This window comes from Hippocampus guttulatus, chromosome 12, assembly GCF_054856545.1.
Source record: "Hippocampus guttulatus isolate MCC_2025c chromosome 12, RoL_Hgut_1.0, whole genome shotgun sequence".
Taxonomy (NCBI): Eukaryota; Metazoa; Chordata; class Actinopteri; order Syngnathiformes; family Syngnathidae; genus Hippocampus; species Hippocampus guttulatus.
The window spans coordinates 773,520-786,969 of NC_141272.1; the positions used below are offsets into that span (position 1 = coordinate 773,520).

At 49.5% G+C, this 13,450-nt stretch overlaps 1 protein-coding gene across 5 annotated transcripts in view; it reads left to right on the forward strand.

Moving 5' to 3' along the window:
* The window catches only part of robo1 (roundabout, axon guidance receptor, homolog 1 (Drosophila)), a 152,633-nt gene that overhangs the window by 116,684 nt on the left and 22,499 nt on the right, over positions 1 to 13,450 (forward strand). For 4 of the 5 annotated variants that reach the window (XM_086125090.1, XM_086125093.1, XM_086125094.1 and 1 more), the window contains 6 exons: positions 3,620 to 3,740; positions 4,601 to 4,739; positions 4,829 to 4,956; positions 10,762 to 10,886; positions 10,989 to 11,160; positions 12,704 to 12,906. In XM_086125090.1, coding sequence (XP_085981216.1) covers positions 3,620 to 3,740; positions 4,601 to 4,739; positions 4,829 to 4,956; positions 10,762 to 10,886; positions 10,989 to 11,160; positions 12,704 to 12,906 — 888 coding nt within the window. The remainder of the gene's footprint in view (positions 1 to 3,619; positions 3,741 to 4,600; positions 4,740 to 4,828; positions 4,957 to 10,761; positions 10,887 to 10,988; positions 11,161 to 12,703; positions 12,907 to 13,450) is intronic. The other variant, XM_086125092.1, reaches the window with a different exon arrangement.

Sequence of the window (13,450 nt, forward strand, 5' to 3'; positions counted from 1 at the left end):
TGCACTTTGCAGAGCGCTTACGCAAGGTCACTTACAAACACCATCAAAGTTGCGAGCGGCAACCAGCAGGCTGTCGCAAGCCCTTTTTTCGTGGTGAATCCTCAAAATGATCATCAAACGTCAACATCATTCGTCACCCACTTCAGATGGCGCTCGCAAACAACAAAAATAACTCTGATAATTCAGCATTGCCCGTCTGCTTTTGATTGGGGCTCATTTGGGGGAATTCCAAAGGAGTTGGCCCAAATATCAGCCTTGGAGTTCGATTAATCGGCACTCTCGTACAAGAAGCCTCAAAATAGTGATTGAACTCGGACGCCATGCTTTGCCCACGGTAGATGGCTCTTTAGGGTGCATATTTAATTGTACTAGTTTGATGATCCTGATTTAGAGAAAATAAAAATGGGTGCCAGAAGGAGGGTCAACAGACATGCAAATGGTCTCGGAGAATTTGAGGCTGTCAAATCCAGCATGGCCGCAGACGGGGACATCCGCGTGGCATCGCACAGCATGGCGTCAAACACGCAAGCGTCTTGATGCCGGCCGGAGTCACTTTGTCCGGATCGAATATGGTGTGGATGTACGGAGCGGCGGGGGGAGCAGACGGCGGAATATTTCCAACGTCTCTAGCAGCTGAGCACATCAAAGCCCCCACCCCCCACCCCCATCCCCTGCCGCAGTGTTGTCGTTAGCGTCGAGCCTTCCTCCCGTCGCGCGGCGTGCCGGAACATGCCGTCTCCATGGCAACCGCAAAGTCTCTTGCCGTTTGGATTTCTGCAACATGCCTCCCAAGCACGCCCCCCCCCACCCCCCTCCCCCATCTATTTCGGTCGATTGTGCGTACACGCTGATGACACGCTTGTAAAAATGTATTCCTGGCTGTGTGTGTGTGTGTGGTGCGGTTTGTGAACACGAGGCAGCGTGGCTTTTTGTCACGCTGCGACCAGTTGGCTGAGGCCCGCCCTGGCTTTTGGCCAGCAACATCTGCTCGCTGCAATTGACCTTTTCAACAATCTTGTGACACGTACTCCGACGGCGCCCTCAGTAAACAAAAGTGGGGAAGTGTTATTTGAAAAGTCAGTGGATATGGCTTGATAGCGGGGACTGAAGCCTGCCGGCATTTACATTTCAACAGGTAATTCGATTTAAAATAGACGCGGCGGATATGCAGAAATTGTTGACATGGACTTTGGCTAATTAGTTGACTGTTCTGTTGCCCGGATTTCTGCTCCATGAAATTGTGGGTTTGAATTCGGTCCCGGCCTTCTCATGTCGCGTTGACGTGTTCTCCCCGCGCCGGTGTCACGTCATGTTTTTGAGCAATACAATCCCCGTTTTCTTAAAAGATATGAAACATCAAGATAAGATGAAGTCATTCCAAACTTTGAAGGGAAACAAAACAAAAACCTGAATGAGGTTAAGAGAAAGGCCAGCGCCAATCGTCTTCATTCCTACACTGCTCGTTTTCTTTTTGCAGCTGCTGATAGTTGTGACCTATTTGGAGCCGCACGCACACCTCTCTCACCGCACTGTCTCACTTGTGACCGCGCGACCAGAATGTCATGTATCTGGAGACGAGTCCAATCGGAATAAGATAGCAAGTCTTAGCGCATCTAATCAATGTCGTTAATCTGGTAAGATGGAGAAAAAGACTGATGTGCTTTTAAAAAAAAACTGACCACAATTTTGGAATCAGTATGCAATTTTAGTGGAGGGGTTTTCAGCATAAAAATCTAGCTCAACCCCCCCCCCCCCCCCACCCCACCCCACTTGCTCCCTAGTGTTATGATTTTTAATTCAGTTCCTTTTTCTGCTACACCTATTGTTTCCAAACCTCATGAAAAGGTCTCCAGTCTGTTGGTCGTAAATGCCCCCCCCCCCCAAAAAAAAAACGCAGCTGCAGTATTGTGCCTCATTTTGTAGCGTCGTTGGAGCTAATCATCATCCTGCAGAATGAAGCGCTGTGCAAACACAAAAGAGGATGCGCACTGAATGGAGTCTCTCCCATTATCAGCATTGCCAAATGGCACTAGACAAAAAAAAAAAAAAAAGAGACAGGATGGAGCCATTGCCCCACAATGTCGGCATAATGGTCAGTTTGCCGGAGGGGGGTAGAGTGGAGGGAGGGGCGCTTATGTGGAGAAACGCTGCGGTTCACTTTTGGTCCCTGCTGTTCCGCCACTCCTCTGAGGCCGGGCAACTGCCACAGTCACGGGTAAGTGAGTGGACCGGACTTTAAGTGGATCCTCATGTCATAGCCCCCTGAAGAAGCGACAGTGACCTCGGACCCCCGCCACTACAGCCCGCACCCTTTACGCTGCTTGCCACGCACCTCGGGCGCTTTGTGCTTGTCACAGTGTTTTAGTTGTTAAGCCCGACTCCAACAAAGAGGAACATCATGATACTTCAAACCCTCGCGGCACCGCAGGGTGCCCCAAATCAACCAAGCTTTCCACAACCTCTGCACCCCCCCCCCCCCCCCCCTAGTCTCGAGTCGGCGTGAATTTTAAACAACGTAAAGTGCTGTGAATACATCCTCTAAAAATTCCAGTGTGTGACTCCTTGGTCTTCGGAGTACGAATCCCACGAAGGGCTTCAAACCCCGCTGATCCCCCCCCCCCCCCCCGGTAAAGAGTCTCAGAAATGAGTCTCCTTAACAGAAATGGACGTAACAGACTGTTAAGCGCCCCGATAGATGTGAAAAGAAAACAATCGGGTCACGTGTGTTTTGATTTGATGTGGACATGTGATTAGGCAAAGCTGATTTGATCAATTCCCACAAAAAGGCTTTGCGCTTGAAAGCCAAAAAGGGATTGTTGCGCCGTCGCTCTACTTCAAGTAGCGGTTTTGCAAACGGCGCGTGTCAAGTTCCCCGTCAGTTAGCTCTCTAATGAGGGGATCGCTTACCTGCCCGCAGGTGCTGATCCCGGCCGGCCTCACAGGCGCTTCTAAGGTTAAGCCCCACCGGGATGCAGAGACCGTGGGTCCCCGCGCTATTGTTTGCCCGCTGCGGTTGTCAGCCGAGAGGAGTGCTGCGAAGAGGCGGGGGGGGGCTCGGTCGGCTTGTCTCCGTCTCCCCGCGAACAAAGCCGCCACTCTGGCCTGTAATCAAAGCCCTGGGAAATGCCCGGACCCGGACAAACCTTACCTTGACGGCTCCTCGCGTGCTGCTCCCGAGCGTTGACTTGCCACACGGAAAAGTACGTCGAAGGAAGCCGCGAGTTCTTGAAAGATTGCCCCCCCCCCCCCCCCCCCTCCCGCCGCCGCATTGGACTCTGATTAGCAGCTTTTGGAGACAGCTGGAAATGTGCTATCGGTCCTGTAGAGCCTCAGGTGCTCCCCCGGGGTGATTTTGGAGGTTGTGTTGGATTGCAAAAGTCTTTTTTTGGCTCAATTTACCTTTGAGGCGAAGCAGGCTGACTGATAGTGATTTCGACTTGAAGCGGAAGCTGAGAGGCGAGCGCGATGAATGGAGCCTTTCAGCGACCACTTTTTTTTCACGGAGCCCGGCTGTTTCATCGCGACGGCCATAACAACCACCGCGACATGTCCGAGGCGCACGCCACCAAATCATTCATTTTCCTTTGCCCCCCCCCCCCCCCCCCCCTTTGCTCCTCAGATACGCGGCGGGAAGCTGATGATCACCAACGCCAGGAAGAGCGACGCCGGGAAGTATGTCTGCGTCGGGACGAACATGGTCGGCGAACGGGAGAGCGAAATAGCCGAACTCACGGTGCTCGGTAATTCCCGTTCTTGCCTTCCATCGATGCTTTTTTATTTTATTTTTTTACTTCCACGTCTTCCGACATTCAAGAGCACACAGACGCGCTTTCCAGATGATCCGGATACCCGCCTTTGATGGTCTCTCTCCGAGACAACTTGACTTTGTCGCTAACCTCTAATCAGATAAGAGCGTGAGATGACCTCCAATCTCACTCTCCAAGCTATCAATCACACGCTGACACCACCAGCTGCACCCACCCCCGTTTCGCCCCAGCGACCTCCAACACCTCCTGCCTCGGAATTTTATCACCGACTCCTCGGAGGCCTCATGAAGTTGGCCGAGCGGGCCTCCGCCGATAAAGGACGAGACCTTTCGGCGTTCGGCACGGGCAGTCTTCTGTCTTGGTTACATTGAGCTTCTCACGTACCGCCTCACTAGAAGTGTCAGCTGGTTTTGACGAGCAAATAAAAGCAGCACACCACCACTTGACTTCCTTACTTCCGTGGTACCTCGACTTAACTCATTCACTCCCAAAGACGTATTTAAACGTCTTTTCAGACTTGTTCCAGAATTGGCTGGTACTGAATGAGTTAAGAGTTGAATTTGTTCCGTGACCTAACTTGTCACTCAATATCCTCTCATCTCCGATCCCTTTCTGCCATTGAAGTGAAGTGAAAGGCCATTAACTCATTCAGTACCAGCCAATTCTGGACCAAGCCTGAAAAGACGTTTAAAAACGTCTTTGGGAGTGAATGAGTTTACGTAGCTCGCAAAACAAAGCAAAAATTGACCAAGGGACGGCTTGTAGCTTGGAAAAACTCCCATCGTCATGTTGAGATTTTGAAATTCACCTCTTTGCTATTTCCGCCCGTGCAGAGCGACCCAGCTTTGTGCGTCGGCCCGGCAGCCAGGTGGTGCTGGTGGACCAAAGTGTGGAGTTCCGGTGCGAGGCGCGCGGTGACCCGGTGCCGACGGTGCGATGGCGGAAGGACGACGGAGAGCTGCCCAAAGCAAGGTGCGAATCGTGGGCGAAAGTCAGCCAGCCGTTCCTCGGCTCTTTCTGGTCTCTGGCTGACGTCCGCGCCCGATCGGCGCTCCCCGAAGGTACGAGATCCGGGAGGACCACACTCTGAAGATCCGCCGTCTGACCTCGGCAGACGTTGGCTCCTACACCTGCGTCGCGGAGAACATGGTGGGCAAGGCGGAGGCGTCGGCCAGCCTCACCGTCCACGGTAAGACTGCGCTCGGCGGACTCTCGGGCCTTTCCTTTGATTCACAGGCTCATCGGATCAAGCTTCGATCGTTTTGTGGGCGGACTGAGTCGCTCTGCCAATTTTCTGCCTTTGGAAGGCGGTATTTGTCTCGCCGGGATGGCGGGTGAGGTGTTTACGTTTGTTTTTGCAACACTCGTGCTGACGTCACGGGGACCCATCTACGGCTACAGCTCTGATTCGCTCATTTTGGACATTTTCGGGTCTGAACAAGAGCCTTGGCCTTTCGGCGCGGCCTGAAAAAGCTCCTCACGTGGCCAAAATTGATTAAAATGACAGCGGTTTGGGTTGTGGTCTCGTCGAACCCTTGAAGAATCAGAGATAGCAGGAGCGATTGGCAGTGGGTCGCGATCCAAGACAGACGCTTGAGATGTCGAAATGTGATCTCAGCGTGTAGGCCGCCGAACAGCTCGCTGCCGCTTGCAGCTTTAATTCGCCTTCCACCCGTCATTGAATTGCGTAAAGACACCTCGAAATTTAATTTCAACCACATGTGGAAAATGATGCACTTCAGAGGTCCCCAACCTCAAAACTCACTCGTTGTTAAGCTTCCAAAGCAAAATGGCGTGCTCACATCGCTTGGATCGGCGAACACAAAGTGGAGCAAGCGAACCCCCGGCAACCCTTCAATCGATCTCATTTGCCCTTCTTCTATTATTTTTTTCCCCCTCATTTACGTCTTCAGCCCGTCCGGTGCTATTTGTAAACATCTCTGCGCCTCCTGTGGCCTTCTCCACTGGGCGTCTTATTAACACGGTTTGAATCGAAAGCAGCCGGTCACAGAGCGTGAACATTCAAAAAGAGCCCATTCAGGGGAGCTGGGGGGGAGGGGGGGGGGGCTCGGACTTGGCCCAGAAGCCCCCTTGAGATGCGGAGGGAACACAGGGGCCATTTAACGGCAAACTAATGGGAATGTCGGGAGTCGTGGGGGGACGGGGGCTGGGTGAAAAAGATGGTTGAGTGGGCGTCTCGCCAGCGATGCGGAACGTCTCAGCAATTGGGACGCGCGCTGGCTCTGTTGGAGAGGTTTTCCGCGCTGAGGTCAGCCATATTAATGTCACTTCCCGCAGTCGGCGGCGCTCAGATATAATGAGGCAGGGCAATTTGAAGCGCACGCCAACCTCCCGCCGCCTGTCGACAAACACGTCCACTTCATCCTCACTCGGCTCCCCTTTGCCACTATTTCTTCGTTTTCCTCCTCCGACAGCGATTTGGAGTCAGGGTGTCCGATGAGCCGCGGCTGCCGATACCAAGTCGATACAACCCCCCCCTCCCGTCGCTCGCTATCCTTCACCTTTCTCCCTGACGAAAGGTTATTGACGAGCTTGTTCAATCAATAGTGTTCTTGCTCTAGTCACCCTCATATAGTCTTATGTATAAAAAATAAATCGATACAGTCGAACCTGATTATGGGACATAACGAATCTGCACGTTCGAATTGTAGTTCCTTGTAAGCATTTCAAGTTTACATCATAAAGGTGTTCGGTGTAAGCAAAAATAAAAAAATATACTGTATATATAATATCGCGGATGGTTTTGGTGGATTGTCAGTCAACTGCTGCTTGCACTAAATGCACCTCCGCACCAATGTATGTTCAATTTCGAGCCTACAGTGGCTTCACTTGTCTTATGATCTAATATAGCATGAGAAAATGCCATTCACAGGGCGTAGCCAGCGTCTTTCAAATTAAATCTCCTTTGAGCCCCAGAAGAGGAATCCAGAAAAAAAACGGGCGGGGGGGGGGGCTTTTCACACCCTCCACGGTCAGACTGTCGACGAAACAATGTAGTCACTGTGCGAGTGGTGCCCCGGGGCTGTTTTTCTTTCGATGCGCGCCGCTCTTGTTACTAACTAAATCGGCGACTTGTTGTTTTACACGCTTCTCAGTCCGCAACACCTCCCCGGGACTTATAAATATGTCAAGAAAAATATTCCCTCTCATTGATAGCGGAAAGCCACCAAAGTCAAGGCTAAGACTTTGGCTCCAAGCCATGCGCCGACTCGTTACTTTCGCCATTGAGTCGGCAAGCAAGCTAATGCGCAGCTTGGAGTCGCAAACTCCCGTCCCAGACCTTTTTTTTTTTTTAAGATTATTTTGCCAAATGCCGAATTTGTCAGATTTTAGGGCCTCTCTCTGTATCTTTGCAACTTTGGGAGAGTTTAGGGTTGTCTTGTTTTAACCTGCACAACTTTTGGGCCATTTTAGGACCCTTGTCGTCGTGTGTGGAGGCTTAAAGATGACGTCATTCAAAAGTCTTTGAATGACTTTGATGATGTGCTGCTTTACCGCACAAAATAAGTCGTCTTTATTTGTTTGAGTTGAGGCGCAGAACGTTTTTGAATGGACTCGCCGTCCCCAGAGCGACGTTACCAACGGCCCGTGCTAAAGAACCTTGAAGGAGACTTCAAGGCAGGAATTTCCTTGTCAGCAGCGTGCATGCTGTGGATAAAGCACTCAAAACGCCAGCTGGGTGACCGACCACAATTTCAACCGCGTTTGTCTGCGCGCGTGCGCGGGTTTTTTTTTTCTCAGCCTTCAAGCGCATTTCCATCGTGCTTTGCTCACCGTTGATGTCCAACATGCCGATCGTTGCGCCGTAGCGCAGATGCACGCTGACGACTCCCGATGGGAGTCACCATTCATCTTGTGAGTTCTCCGACTGTGGCGCTAATAACCGTTCGGTGTCAGCGCCTCGCCGGTTTTGAGTGCTGCTGGGTCGGATGCCGCTAAGTCGGCGCGAGAACTGCCAATTTTAGGTTTGAAATTAGTCACCGCGTATATCAGCCACCATGGCTTAGTTCTTTCTTTTTTTTTTTTCCCCATTTTATTTTTTATGAATTAATTTTTTGGGGGTGGGGGGCGTACTGCTAGCAGTTTGCTTTTTAGTAATTGCGTAATTGTCAAGATGAAATCCTGAGATGGTTCGTCGTCCTCGATTTCCGATCAGCTTCTTGATGAAGTTAGCAAAGAGCTCACAACGCTGCCCGCCCAAAGACTCCGCATAAAGGCTCGCCTCATTCAAAGCTCAGACGTGCGTTTGGGACAGTCTTGAGATTTTCAAGCTCTTATGATGTACAAAAATGAGTGTCTTCACCGGGCAGGATGTTAAATCTGCAAGGGCACAAATGAGTCAATGACGCCGGGTGGGGGGGGCAGCAGGCGTGGTGGGCTAAGATCATTACTCCGACTGACAGCGTTTATGTTTCGGTGGGAGCGCATAGATTAGATAAGGTGAGCCATCGACCGCGCAAGATTTATGACCCCCCCCGGGAGTGTCAAGTTAACATTCACCTTTTGTTTTTAATGGAGCGGCGCTCACATTGGTGACTGGGTGGATATCCCTCGGCCAACTGGGAGCGTGCGGAAGTGTTGATCGCAATGAGTTGGGGAATGTTCCATCATCTTGTCATTTTGGTTTGCATCATCCAAAATATTCTTTGTGTCCATTTGGAGGAAATGTTCTTTGCTCTGTATGCAACCCTCCAGTTTTGTATTATTATTTTTTTCTCCTTTGGTACACCAAAAAGAATCCGCTGCATCGTTAGACATAACATCATCATAATCGCAACCCCACAATCAAATAATACACACACACACACACACTGCCTCTGTCATTATCACAACATTCATGAGCAAAATAATGTGAACAAACATAATAACTAAATATAGAATTTAAAAAAGCCAGAAGTAGTTTTCTCCTCCGTTTTGTTTTATTTTCACGTTCAAGCTTTACTGCAGGTCAATTACAAACTCTGCATATGGATAGTTACAAATATATATATGAAATACATCTATAAAATAAAAATTAAGATCATTGTAAAAGAAGGAAAAAAATATATAGCAACTTCCAAATGGTTTAAAAATACTTGAATGCCATTTTCAAGCCTTGTCTATACTGATGTGTTTTTATATTTATTTAGTCTTGTATTAAGTCATTTTTACAAACATTATTTTGTTTTTTGAGAATGTTGAACTGGTCACTCGCGGTTTAGTCAACGCCCCCCTCCCAAAAGAAAATAAATAATAAATCCGGATATATGAATCAACAACAAAAGGCCATGAGAAATGTAATCTTCTTGAATTATTTTTAATACTCGGTGGTCAATGTGACGGGAGGTTTTCGATGTTCCCCGGAGTGTCCGACGGTGAAATGTGCCTTGTCTTTTGTTAGTCAATGACAACCCTTGTATGCATTTGTACCCATTGCCTTCACCTTATTTTGACCTTGCTCATTGACGTTTTGTGTTGTTGTCTTTTTTTTCTTTCCTTTTTTTTTAGTCGTGTCTGGTAAGTTGACTTGTCACCCGACACAGGAAGCTGTCGCCACTCCACCCACTTCACTCCCCCATCCACCCTTCTCCCATCACCACTCCACACGCCAATCATGTCTCTGTTGTCACCAGCAACGGAGACGAAATGGGTAAAAAAAAAAAAAAAATTAAAAAGGAAAAAAAAAACCCACTGGTCTTCCGCCCTCCAAGGTAAAGGTGTCTCATTTCTTTTTCTGTTGTTGTCCCCTCCCCCTTTTTCAATGCATTTCCAAATAGCGCGTCTAATTCGCGGACAAATGACGCCTTGATTTCAAAGGACAGCTTTCCAATTGTTTTTTTTATGAATGACCTCGGCGTGCAAATGATTCGCACATTAGACGGCGGAAATTGTTCGGCCGCGCCGGGACGCTAGCCGACGTGCATCTCCTCACACGGGCGACGACGTCGAAGGTCGAATGTGTCGATGCCCCGCCCGTTCAGGTTGTCATTAAGAGGCTGTTGGCGAGGAGCGGATGGTTCAAATGTCTTCTACCCTTTCCATGTAAATTTTAACGCCCCGAGCCCTTGTTCCATGTAAATGAGTTGGCAGCTGGGCAACCATTCCTGGTTGTATTACATGCACAGTTGCATCGGTGCGGCCTTTAGCGAGGCGACGTCCACGTCGCTAAGTCGGCGCTAATAATTGTCAACATTACGATGGACTGCCGACAGTTGGGATGCGCAGTGGCAAAGGTAGACTTTTGTGCTTGAGGTGTTATTAAATCTCCACTGTCAGCCGAAAAATGTCTAGGAGCTAGCTAATTTAATATTCAAACTTTTTGGCACGCTGTGGGAATCCATCGACCATCATTTGCCTGAAGAGAAGAACAATGCCAACCGGTCTGAATTCTGATCTTCTAAAAGCACAAACGGCTCAGTCTGAAAGTTGCGTTTGCATCAAGCTAGTACTTTACATGCAGCCGTGATATTCACATCGACATGACTTGCTGTTTCAAACTCATTAATTGCCCATAGCATCCCACTAGCCATGACATCTGCTAGCCAGAGACTGAGCTGCCCGCTTTTTTTTTTTTTTGTGTGAACAGCACTCACACTTCCTGTCGCTGTTTACGGGAGGTTTCAAATAATGAAACATTTTTAGTTGCCGGCATATACCACAAGTAGGCAGCAACAAAAACTTCATATCTATTAGACGAGGCTGCGGCCTGACTAAGATTCATTTCCAAAATTATCTATTATCTATCCCCAAGATGCCACCAGTTGGTGCCAAATTCAAACATGAGACAAAGACCCAAAAAGCACAAAATAGCGAGCGAAAGTGTTTGTCATCAAAAATCACAGGACACCCCTCAGCAATTAGGCAAACACTACACTGCGAAGCTTTACTGAACACTGCGTGTGGGAAGTCGTTAGGCCTCTGCACCATCCCCAAAAATCAGTTAGCTACCCCCGGTCTTAGACGGTGGCTAACCGCTGTCTCTGCTGCTCTCCAGTGCCGCCTGCATTTGTGGTGAGACCGCGGAACCAGGTGGTCGGCGTCGGCAGGACCGTCACCTTCCAGTGCGAAGCCACCGGCAACCCTCAACCGGCCATATTTTGGCAACGGGAAGGAAGTCAGGTAAGCGGGACAAGTCGGCACAAAGCCGTGGTTCTAAACCAAAGGAACTTGTAAATCGGGGCACGTCACGATGGCAGCGCATTTGTTGCGACTGTCCCCCAGAACCTGCTGTTCTCCTACCAACCACCGCAACCGTCCAGCCGCTTCTCGGTGTCGCAGACGGGCGATCTGACCATCACCGGCGCCCAGCGCTCCGACGGGGGCTACTACAGCTGCCAGGCTCTCAACATCGCCGGAAGCGTCATCACCAAGGCCCTGCTGGATGTCATTGACGGTACGCCCACCCGCCCGACCACTCGCTTTTATCAAAATAGTCACGGCTGTCGGTAGTGTCACGATATTAAAAAATAACGACGTAAGTCAATTCTGTTTGTCTGATAGTGACACCGGTCAACAACTTTTAGTTTTTGAATCAGTGCTTCGTCTGAAGTCAGCCTTTCTTCATTTGAATCTTTTTTAATACGAGGCATTTTTCCAATCAAAATCCTTATGCTTGATGTCATCTGGCAAGACGATGCAGCGGAAAATATACTGTTAATGCTAATTAGAATTTTTAAACAGTAGCACTTGCGAAGGTTTACGTTAAAGCCCTCATGGAGAGTATTAAAAATCCCAAAAGTCGCTGTTCTGATTGGCATGTTTTTGCCTACGTTTTTGTTTTTTCGCCCAAAATCAGCAAGAAAATAAACCGTTTTTGATGAAAGAGCAGAATCGACTCTTTCTGTTGGTTGTTTCCTTCCACCAAATCCTGTAAAACTTCAGGCTGCGGAGGCAACTAGGCCAAGTCAGTGAGTGGCACTCAATGCGATGGACTCATTCCCCGACGGCCCACTTCAAATGGATCTTTGACGTCTGCTGCCGTCAATGGCAGTGAATGAGTGAAGCGTGAAAGCAAAAATGAATTTTTACCGTCAGAGTCGCTAAATTCAAAGTCTGCCTCCAAGTTCCACCACCCTGCCTTTTCGCGCAATCTCCTCCGAGCCCATTCGTCGTCACGTTCCACTCAACTCTGCCTCCGCCCATCCTGCTCTGTGGATCATAATAACAGTTATGAAAGTGAGAATGAGGGGTCACGACAAGAGTGGTTTTGGTCAACCTCGGCAAAACCCAAACAGGCACCATCGTGCGCGGGGATGCGCGATTGGCCCGACAAGCTCCTTGTGGCTTGGTGAATCGCGGGGGGCCGACGGCAGCGCTCATCAAAAGAGTGATGAATAATAATGATCACGTGTGTGTGGGGGGGGGGGGCTGCGTGTCAGATGACTCTGGTCTTTTTATCTCTCGTCGCGTTGAAGAAAAACATCAACACAGAATCATCTACAGAGACGCTTAGTGCAGATTACAAATAAACACTTTACTCGAGTACCGAGGATGCCAGCTGTTTGAGATCTGGAAAAATTGAGTGTTGTATTGTCAATGCGATTTGGGGAATACACAAATGCAAAAATGCAAAGCTGCAGTCGCATGCAACTGTATGGAAGCCTTTCAAGCGCAAAATAAGATTCGCGTTGGCCGCCGGCGTTCCCGTGCCCACCTCCCAACGTCAAATGTGCGCCGCACGTCTGAGGCCGTATGATTTTAATTGTGCTGTTTATGTTTGATACGCCGTCCGCCTGCTGCGGAATGATTAGAAAATTGCTTCCAGTTCTTCAGAATGGCTTGGTTTCACCCCCCCGCTCTCATGCTGCTTGTCACCCGTTTGCCACCTTTTGTGACTTCCCTCACACAAAGCTTTGGATGTAATTATTGTGTCCCCCCCCCCCCCACCCTTCCCATTTGGACACATAATTACCGGATTCTTGTTCTTTTGTTTTCAGCAGTGGTGTCAGACCGCCCGCCACCGATCATCAGGCAGGGCCCGACCAATCAGACGGTGGCTGTCGACGGCACGGTGGTCCTCAGCTGCGTGGCCTCGGGCGGTCCCACCATCCTGTGGAGGAAGGACGGCGTGCTGGTGTCCACTCACGACTCGCGCGTCAAGCAGCTCGAGACGGGCGCTCTGCAGATACGCTACGCCAAGGTCAGACTACGTCCAAAGTGCACGCTTGGGGTCAAAGTTGCCCGTCGGTCGCGACGCTGGACACCTGTTCCATTTTTCTTCACTAGTCACAATGTGCACATTTATTTTAAGATCACGTGCTACTACATCTAATACCATTCAAACATTTCATGCGTTATTTTGTAACAAAACAAAATTTGTGTTGCTTTTTCATAAAATCTTGCTTGTTTGTGAGTGTGTCGGCCATTGTTCTGCACCTGTGTACATTTTATTTTGCCAAATCCTGACTCTGGATGGGACGATGAAGAATGGCGGCCGCACACGCGACCGCCCCCGAACCGCCTCATTGAGGTGTCGTGTCACACTGGCCAGCACAATATTATAAATTTCGAGCTACGCCGCTGGCCTGGATCTTGACATTTTGCATCAGGCGCTATGGTTGGACAGCTATTCCAAAGCTGTTTACATGGATATTTTGCGTGAATGTTGTGTAACACGTCTCTTTCAATATCCGTCCGCCGTAGTGACTGATGTACATTGCTTGTTCCATCGCCATGTGGTCTTG